The sequence below is a fragment of the Pieris brassicae genome, chromosome 8 (assembly GCF_905147105.1).
Source record: "Pieris brassicae chromosome 8, ilPieBrab1.1, whole genome shotgun sequence".
Taxonomy (NCBI): Eukaryota; Metazoa; Arthropoda; class Insecta; order Lepidoptera; family Pieridae; genus Pieris; species Pieris brassicae.
In genome coordinates this window covers 20,992,904-21,003,489 of record NC_059672.1, presented here as the reverse complement: position 1 = coordinate 21,003,489, position 10,586 = coordinate 20,992,904, and the positions used below count along the sequence as shown (strand labels likewise).

Below are 10,586 nucleotides of genomic sequence, written 5' to 3'. Positions count from 1 at the left end.
TTGTATGTTCACTATTCCGTAAATAGGTCAATGGAAGTATATTAAGCAATAAAAGGCGACTCAATTGATATAAAGTTAAATTATTTTACGAAGTAACGTTGGTTTCGTATTTTAGGTTTTCGCGTTTCGTATTGTTTATACATATAATATTTAGCGTATTTGCCGAATATTCCAGGCTAATATTTATCACTGTGTGCGCCGTTTGCAAGCACATACTTATCCCGTTAATGTAAACCACATTGGCCGCCCGCGGCTCCTGCAGCGGCCGGGAGCGAACTGTTGAGCATGCGCAGCCGGGTTCACTGAGCGGCAAGTATCACCAGAACGAGGAACATGAGCCATTTCAATTGAATTACGCAGGAATTGCATTTCTATTTAAGTAAAGAGAATCAATATTTAGTTAACTGACTACCAAAAAAGAAAAGCTTAAATTGTATTGTTTCGTTGTTGTTTGTTCGTAAGTGTTATATTTAATGAATGAAACAGAAGAAATGAATAAACAAAGTTTACGTGATTTAATCACTGGAACAACGTCCGCCAAGGGACAAATTACAAAATTTAAAAATTATATAATACCTAATATAATATATAATTATGAATATAGCAAAGGCCAAAACTTTTTTCGAAAAATTCTCCAAAAAATTGGAATGCGAAAAAAGGCGCAATTCGGGTCATAATTTGGTTGGTTGGAGTTTCGGGATACTTTTGAAAATCTAATACATAAGAATGGTCGTTTATCAGGTATCCATAAATTCCATTACCTCGCATCTTATTTAGCAATAATTATAGCAAGAAACCAAATACTACATTTATGTGTATTATTTGCAATTAGCGTCATAGGATATATGATTGTCCAACGTTTAAAGCGAAGGCTTGACGAGCGAATGATGGACGTGACCAAGTATAAATTGTGTGTTAATTGTTTGAGACAAGGTCACCCCGAAAGCGAGTGTCGCATGGGTCCATGCCGTTAGTCACAGAAATGAAGCCGTCTACTTTGTTCTGTAATTTTCCAATATGTGCTTACTAATTACAAAATGTATCCAGTGTTATACGCAAAAATACGCACTCGTTCATTGTCACTAATTTAAAATTATATACATAGCTAAAGATCGGTTGCCTTGTCTTAAATTTTACAGCGGGTGTACCTATAGATATGATCAAATCCCAACGAAATTAACATTAATTTTGATTATATATATTGATTATATCATATGAATTTGATATTGAAAAAGTTCGTTGCTTACTTATTGAAATATCACCTTGTAACGAGATACCCAAGGCATCGTCGCATATATATTCACTATCATAAATCTAAATACAGTTAAGCCTCTCGCTAGTAAATATCTTAACAGCGTACATAATTTCATTAAAATTAAGATCGCGTAATATAATTGGTACAGTATCTTTTTTTACATTAAGGTCGAGACGTCCCTAAAACATGGCAATTAACATAAGTGAAAGTTCAGATACTGAAGAAAAGAAGATAGATTTAGACTATGTTTTGGTGAACGAGCTGGGTGAGTTTGGGCGATTCCAGCTAAAATATATCTGCCTCATTGCATTGCCTCTGATGGCAGCTGCCTTCTTCAGTGACTACGTCTTCACAGCAGCTGCACTACCACACAGGTACATTAGTATTTTTCTCCTCTTTATGTTTCTTGAGAAGAAAATAATTACTTTAGATAATTGTTAGGTTAGGTTATAATTTTTTCGCTCTCATGCTATCCTGGAATCCTTACGTAGTAAGTTATTAGGTTATTTCGGCCTATTCCAGTGTTTTATATTTATGGGTTTATAAAATTTATAAGTTATAGATAAAATATTCCAGTAGGGTGCGCAAGAGAATCATTTATTAATTAATAATTTTATGATACAATTAATGTCATGTTGTTGTTATTGATAATAAATTACATATCTCAATTTTGAAGAACTTTTATGCAACCTGATTAGCTGCAATGTTTTTTTGCTGACAAGGGCTTTGATTATCATGAAACTAAATTGTTTTGACTTTCATTTGGAATATGCATAAACAATGAAGTTGTATTGTAAAGTACTTGCATACATTTAACAGATGTCGAATCCCTGAATGTGGCGAGGGCAACAAGAGTGTGGTGTTCCACCCAGAATGGATAGCAAACGCGGTACCAGTTATAGAAGATGACTCTAAGCTTGCAAGCTGCGAGAGATATGTGTCTGCCTATCCTGGATATAACAGTTCCGTGCTAAATTGCCCTATAGAAATGTTCGATCATTCACGTACTCAAAAATGTGATGGGTTTGTGTATGAAGGAGACAATTCTATTGTGTACGATGTTGGTATTTTTCATGTTTTTTTTACTCGAGCCGCAAAAAGAGGTTGTTATCTTGCTGCTCTATTTGTCGGCGTAGAAATCATACACGCTAATGTGTATTTATTTTGTTTTTAAACCTTACATTTGGGAGTCCATGTATGACCTGATAAAGGAGCTCGAAGATTATCGGGGGCACTTTCATTTTTATTTTTCATTTAATGTTTTTATGTTTGATGCACTTGATGATATATAACTGTTTTATTAAATTTATAGTTCGATTTGGGATGTGAAGAATGGCTGAGATCGCTCTCAGGAACGCTTAGCAGCCTTGGGACACTTCTGGTTTTACCATTGATTGGTTTCATTTCTGATCATTTCGGCCGACGTATGGCTTTACTTTTCAGCGTCTTAAACACAGCTCTTTTTGGAATCTCCAAAGCCTTCTCGGTAAATTATACAATGTTTCTAGTCCTCCAACTTCTGGAGACTACACTAGGAGCTGGTTTAGCGAGTTCCGCATATATATTCGGTATGTATTTCATTTCATAATGTCTTTTTACAGATAAATATCAAAGTCACTGTTTAGTACTTACTGACGTTCATATCCTAATTTTAATTTTCACATCGAAAGGTTTTTGAAATAATTTTTTTTGCATTTAGCTCCTGGAATGGTTTCGGTTTTGGAGTTCAAAATTTTGTTATTTAAATAAAATTCTAATCTAAAAGGGAAAAGAAAAACTTTTTTCGCTGTCAGCTTCACATAATAGGGGCACTATTAAGAAATATAAATGATCACGAAATAGTTACAGAAATCTGAGGCCCAGACCTAAAAGGTTGTCTCGCCACAATTTTTTTTTATATTATATTAATATACTTACAGCTGCCGAGCTAGTGGGTCCCAAGTACCGCGTAGTTACCTCTGCTACGTCGTCATCGGCGTTTGCCCTTGGTGAGGTACTGCTGGGAGCAATTGCCTGGCTTGTACGCCCATGGAGGACCCTCATCCTCACTCTTTACATTCCCGTTTTTCTCCTTTTGTCATATAACTGGATTCTTTTCGAAAGCGTGCGGTGGTTATTAGCTAAGAAGAAGTTTGATGAAGCTAGAAATGTGTTAGAAAATGTAGCAAAGACAAATAACGCCGAAATAAGTGCGAAGTCCCTGGATGCTTTATTGAATCCTTCCACAATTACCAAAAATGTATGTGAATAATTTATTCATAGCCACCAGAGCTAGAGTTAGCCAAACTTTGCTAAAAATCTCAACAAATTTCTTAATCATTAGCTGCTTTATATTTCAGAGCCAACAACGAAGCCTCGTAAAATGTATCTTTCGGTCCCGTGTTCTACTAAAAAGGGTGTGCACGACTCCAATATGGTGGATGACCACAACATTCATATACTACGGATTATCGATTAACTCGACGAGTCTGTCCAGCACAATATATCTAAATTATATCCTTGCCGTAGCTGTCGAAATACCGGGATTCTATAGCTCAGTGATAACCTTGGATAGATTTGGTAGAAGGAAAACTCTGTGTTTTGCCTTCTTTTTCAGTGCAGCGTGCAATTTAGCGTTTATTTTTATACCATTAGGTAAGTTTATAAGTTAAACTATATTATATGATTATTGATGATTTAATTCCCGGTTTTTGTGTGTTTCAGATCTTTCTATTCTTCGACTCGTTATATACTTAGCGGGAAAATTTAGTATATCGCTAGTACTCGCTTCACTTTACCTGTACACGTCAGAGCTCTACCCTACGGAGTTTAGACACAGTTTGCTGGGTTTTTCATCAATGGTTGGCAGAATTGGATCTGTTTGTGCCCCGCTTACTCCACTACTTGTGAGTGTTAATCATAAACCGTAAAGGCGAATGAAAACAAACAACAAATGCATATAGAACCTGTTATAATTAGTTTTAATAATATTTTTTTTTCAGACTGCCTATTGGCACGGTCTGCCGCATACAATATTTGCTATATTTGGAGCATTATCTGGTCTTCTAGTCCTAACGCAGCCAGAGACACTTTCAAAGAAACTACCTGATACTCTGGAGGAGGCTGAAGCGATTTAAAGTATAATAATCCAGCTCATGGCATAATTATAAGTTATTGCAGTTAAATTTTATTTGATATAATATAATAAAAAGTTTTAATGGTATTGAAACAGTAGTGAATTTTATTTATGAAATCTGGCGTTTTAATCTTTCTAAAACTTTTACATAAAGGTCAAAACAATCAGCAAGACAATTTAAAAAATAATAATTTGTAGATCTTGATTTAATCGCTATTTTCCATCGTATCTTGAGTATTAATTTCAATTAATCGCAATCGTTTTCCGCTTGCTGATACAACGGCAGCACCACCATACTCAGTGTAGGACTGCAAGAGTCAGAGATAGGCCGGTGTCGATTTGAAATAAAAAAATGGAGGACGCAAGAGACGAAATAAAAACTGCTGAAATAAAGAGAGTAGATTTAGATGATGTGTTAGTGAATGAGTTGGGTCAATTTGGACCCTTCCAGCTTCGTTACATGGTCCTTGTATCGATTCCGCTTATTATGTCCGCCTTCATGAGTGAATATATTTTCTCAGCTGCTGCAATCCCTCACAGGTAACTTAGAACTTCAAAACAGTTTTTGGTCTTCAATTATTGTTAATACGTAATTTGTGTTCAAGATGTCGTGTCCCAGAATGTGGTGAAGATTCGAAATTAGTCCGGTTTGACCCCGATTGGCTAACGAATGCTATGCCCGAGAGGACGTCAACCTCCACCTGCAGTCGTTACCGGCCAAGAGATATAAGTGTTAACGGCTCTTTAGATTACTGTCCCGCAGATCTGTTCGACTCGTCAGTCACCGTTGAATGTGATAGTTATGTCTATGCGAGGGACAACTCAGTTGTCTATGAGGTAAGTAGTTTTTCTCTTTAATAATTAAAATAATATTAAAAAACTATATATATATATATATTTTTTTTTCCAGTTTGATCTCGGTTGTCAGGAGTTCATGCGAGTTTTAGCGGGGACGCTTAATAGTGTAGGAACTTTACTTGTTTTACCGATAACAGGCTATGTGTCCGATAGGTTTGGGCGGAGAGTAGCGTTGATCATAAGTGTATTTAATTTGGCCTTAATCGGCCTTATACGAGCTTTTTCGGTAAACTACAATATGTACTTGGCCCTTCAAATTCTCCAAACTACACTTGGAGCTGGCACCTTCAGTTCAGCGTATATCTTTGGTGAGAAGTTTGATACATATTCATTTTAAGTCAATAAATCTTACGTGTTGTAATATTAACTATTTGACAGGAACCATACATTGATAATAAAATATAACGTCCCTTGTTACAGCCGCTGAGCTGGTCGGGCCCAAATGGAGAGTGTTAGCGAGTGCAACAGCAACGTCTACATTCGCACTTGGACAAGTGATTTTAGGTGGAGTAGCTTGGCTTATTCAGCCATGGCGCTACATGATTATGGCCCTCCATATTCCCTGCTTCCTCATTATCTCTTACTACTGGATATTGTCTGAGAGCATCAGATGGCTTCTATCAAAGCAAAGGTTTGAAGAAGCTAGAACGGTATTGGAAAATATTGCGAGAGTGAACAAGACACAGATCAGTGAAAAGTCCATGCAGGGATTGATGATGCCGCCCGCTGTCACTGCGGAATCAGTGAAGGTACTTCATCATATCTAATTATTCACGCGTTAAATTTCAGAGGACTTCTAAGATACTCAACTCGAGAAATCGTAAAAATGTTGTATAACGTGGTGTATTCATAATATATCGGATTTCAATTGGTATATTAAGTTAAATTAAATTTAAATTAAAGTTATTCAAAATATATAAAACTTAATTAAATACATTAAAAAAGTCTCTGTTCTAGTTCTCAATAGACTCTTCAATATGAATAAATCTTGAAACCAATTGTAATTTATATAAAAGTTTTGATAAAATTTAACTATTACTTAACTTTTATTGACTGGTTATTGACAGTTTATCACCGAAATGTGATTTTCATAACATACTGCCAATGACCTAATTGATTGATAATTGCAAGGTAATATAGAATATTATCAAATTTATAATATCACGTCCTAACAACGTTTTTGATAGTGAGATGTAGGTATTAGTCTTTTTTCTTTAAAAAGGTATGACGGTTAATGTTATTGCTTTACCCCCATAATTGAATCGTAGATAATTTACTAAATTAATTCCTGAATATATATTTTTACATTTACATTTATATCGAAAGAGCCGATTGCTATAAGCACGTTTACAAATTCTCTTTTTATTTCCAGGAAAGCAAGGATGGCCTTCTGAAAACAATATTTAAGTCGAAAATCTTATTACGCCGAGTGTGCACCACCCCCGTTTGGTGGATCACCACAACTTTCGTCTACTACGGTCTCTCTATCAACTCCACTAGTCTCTCTGACACAATCTATCTCAATTTCATCTTGACCGTTGCCATCGAGATTCCAGGATTTTATACGGCGGTTTTCATTTTGGACAGGATTGGACGGAAGCCCACCCTGTCCGCAGGGTTCTTCTTCAGCGCCGCTTGTAATATAGCTTTTGTCTTTATTCCCTCAGGTAAGATATGTACAGCAATTATAAGTAAATATAATCATAAGTTTAATCAATTTTTCATTAATTGTGTGTTTTGATTTTCGATTAGAATCTTAATTGGGCATATTTATTAATGAAATTTATTTTTTCATGAATATGAATACTGTGTTTAACCAAATGATTCAAATAACAGCCCAAGGTCACAATGATTGTTTGTTGTAATTTTTTTTCTTCAAAACGCGATTAAAAGTAGTGATAAGTTGATAAAAATGAATAGTCACGTATTAATTAACGATTGAGACTTTTATCTTTAAAGCTTTATAAAATATTGACTTTAAATTGTGTTAATTGAAGTTGAGACCTGTTATTTACTAATTATATAAATATTAGATAAGTTCTAGTCAATAATCAGTTTTACCTCAAATTCAAAAGGGATTTCAATAAGTACTACGTTTCTTACCTATGACTAAATTGTATAGAGTAAAATTGCTAATCTTCTACATTTGACACTATGAAATCTGTTCTAGATCTCAGCGTGGCCCGTCTGGTGGTGTATCTCGCGGGTAAATTCGGTATATCGCTGGTGTTTACTTCTCTGTACCTCTACACATCAGAGCTGTACCCCACAGAATTTAGACACACGTTACTGGCCTTTTCCTCGATGATTGGCAGAATTGGGTCAATCACAGCACCGCTCACACCTGTACTTGTGAGTATTTTTTTTGGCAAACGACAACTATCAGGCTTTCTTCCACATTGTAGGAAACTTGACTAGTTCCAGTGATTTATAACAACAACTTTTAATAAAAACCCATATCCACACCCGTCTGGACCCTTAGCAAATATTTAATCTTACAATTTTATTTAAATTTAAAGTATTTTTTTGCCTAACATTATATATTGTAGGATTTTTTAAACAATTTATTACATTATTATCATTGCTCAATTATTCGCAAATCAGTTATTTGCCAAATTAGTAGCGGTAGACAAAGATCTGTCGTAAAGTTAAGTCAATACCTACATTTTATACGTAAATTAAATAACATCGCTCAGACATGCGTAAAATGAGCCCTCACCGATCCCCAACTCAGAACACCATCTTCAGTGCAACCGGAGCGCAACTATGACTGAATAGTACAGATACCCACAATGTTAACATACGAATGCAAATGTGTCAACGAGATCATAGAGGCGATCAGCGATTGCACGTGTCACTCTACTCTTTGAAAAACTTGTCGAGTCGAATGAACAGAATATGCAAAAATTTAGGACAATATTTCGACCTAAAATACTAATTTGTTGATATGGATCAAAACGATTACTTTGAACTAAGATGAAGACATAACAGAAGTAAATGATATGAAAACTTCATCCACAAGCATTACAGCCAAAAATGCCAGCAATGGATTACTAGATTGGATGCCTCAATCCCGAGTGGGCAAAATAAAATACAATCCTTGGAAATAGACCTAAACACCTTAAACGCATCTCACCCTCACAATAATATATGTGGTGGTCAACCACTTGACGATGAGATAGTAAAAAGCGAAATCTTAATCCGGCCCAGTAAGAAAAAAAACATTATTGCTCCCTGGATCAAGTTTATCAACATGTAGCTGATTAGACGATCAAAATTTGGTCTCGAAAATAAATTTCAGTTTCGAAGGACCGTTTATGGATCTCAACTTACAGACTTGGTAAACCAACTCAAATACTTGCTAAATAGTTACTTAAAAATAAGAAAATGCTGCCAGATGCCATAAAAATGTAGAGTGGCGAAGATATTATTTCAAACATCTCAAAAAGAAACTTGAACGGAGGTGATAAAGGAGGTGAATCGAATCTTGTAATGAAGTACACAAATGGGTAACCCATGATTAACAAAATTGAGGCCAAAAACTGAATATCAGAAATTACGTTGAAAACCCACTTAACTCATACAGATAGTATACAAAATAATTATGGAAACCCTTCAACCACAAACTTATCTCGACTTAAATTGTTGTACGTCAACGCTCGGAGCATATGTAAAGCTAGAAAGTTTGTTGAATGGATGTGTATTTTAAAGGCTATACTGAACTCTGTACATGCAAACTTTCTGTTCGGATTCTTCTCATGAATTGTATCTAAATTTACACAAACGAAAATAAAGTAGTTCCGCTCGTAAAACGAGTGGTTACAAAACAATTTTAATTCTGCTAAAACTATCAATAGATAAAACTTGGCGTTATAAACAAGCAAATATCTGTTATTATATCTTTTACTATTAACAATGTGCCAATCAAGAAAAAAATGCCACGACAAATGTGAGGGGCTTAATATTGACAATAAACTAACTTGTTCGGTACTCGGTAAAAAATATTTTTTTATAGAATTTGATTTGATTTTTCATATTCCTTGAGCGATTAAAGCCGTCATATTTTTTTTTAATGATGATACCATTTTTGAAGTACGATTTGTCTTTAGCCTCAAAATAAGCTTCAGTTTCGGCGATTACCTGTTCATCAGCGCAGAATGTCTGACCAGCGAGCATTCGTTTAAGGTCTAAAAACAGAAAAAGTCGCTAAGGCCAAATCTGTCCAAAAATTTTGGGTTTAGTACGATTGAACAGCTTCAAACACTGCTCAGAATCAATTATTCGCTGTTGTTACTGATCGATTGTGAGCTTGCACGGTACCCACATTGAACAGAGCTTTCGCATATCCAAATATTCATCTAAGATATGTTCGTTCCTTCCAACTTATTATTACATTCAAAAATATTTTGTGGACTTTTTTGATCTTTTTTCGTTGGTAACAGCCTTTGTAAGACGTCGGTAAGAAATCTGAAGAATACAGTCTGCACTAGTATTATATGTGAAGATTTTTTGTCAGTTTAAACAGAATAGGACTGAGGTTTCTTATTGAAGTTTTTTATTTATAAGATGATTAATTTTTTAAAAGGTGCCACGCCGCATGCTTTATTTAATGTTACACATCATATAGATTATTTTACTGTTTCATCGCAGATGGACTATTGGCACGGCATTCCTTCAATGCTGTTCGGAGGCATGGCTATACTATCTGGTCTACTGATTCTCACTCAGCCCGAAACATTGGGCACCAAAATGCCGGATACCCTTGCGGATGCAGAGGCCATTGGGAGGGACAAGAAATGATGCAGGAATCATGAAGGAAATGTTAAATGTCGAATCATTATAATTTTTTTAATAATTTATGAATAGTAATAAATATTTATTATTTTTATATAAATTCTCATTTTATTTGTGCTCAAATTAAGTAAATATATACTATATACATATTTTATATGGAAAACTTTATGGTAACTTTACCAATTGATATTTATTAATATATTTTCACAATAATTCTTGCGCAAGATTATCAGGTCTTGCAAAAAAAGTTTGATATCAAAACTATCGAGTCTCGTCTTCTTGGTCTTAGTTCTTTTGCGTTATGTCTTAATTTAATGTCAATTCAATTTGCGTGTTGTTCCCACGAGAATGTAAGTGCGTGCTCCTATTTCACCATGCCTCCTGCTGATAGAGGACTAATCTTTGTTTAAATTTATTTTATTATTATTAATTACTTATGATGTCATGTGGAAATAGTGTAATGGTTGCAGCAAACGTTGTGTAAAAAAAACATGGCGATTAAAAATAGTAGCGGCGAGTTATTTGCCAGTTCTTCTCTTCCGTTCTACGCCCTTGATTTGAGAA

At 34.9% G+C, this 10,586-nt stretch overlaps 2 protein-coding genes across 2 annotated transcripts; both read left to right on the top strand.

Annotated features, from left to right (window-relative positions):
- The first annotated feature begins 1,331 nt into the window (after positions 1–1,331).
- Positions 1,332–4,414, top strand: LOC123712711 (organic cation transporter protein-like). The gene is made up of 7 exons (XM_045665927.1): positions 1,332–1,629; positions 2,075–2,315; positions 2,568–2,823; positions 3,175–3,494; positions 3,595–3,889; positions 3,959–4,140; positions 4,237–4,414. The coding sequence occupies exons 1-7, from the start codon at positions 1,442–1,444 to the stop codon at positions 4,369–4,371; spliced, it is 1,617 nt and encodes a 538-aa protein (XP_045521883.1). The 5' UTR covers positions 1,332–1,441; the 3' UTR covers positions 4,372–4,414.
- A 255-nt stretch (positions 4,415–4,669) lies between these two features.
- On the top strand, positions 4,670–10,122 carry LOC123712709 (organic cation transporter protein-like). Its single transcript, XM_045665924.1, has 7 exons — positions 4,670–4,910; positions 4,976–5,207; positions 5,281–5,536; positions 5,649–5,977; positions 6,601–6,895; positions 7,399–7,580; positions 9,879–10,122. Exons 1-7 carry the CDS (start codon positions 4,723–4,725, stop codon positions 10,026–10,028), a joined length of 1,632 nt encoding a protein of 543 aa, XP_045521880.1. The 5' UTR covers positions 4,670–4,722; the 3' UTR covers positions 10,029–10,122.
- The last annotated feature ends 464 nt before the right edge of the window (positions 10,123–10,586 follow it).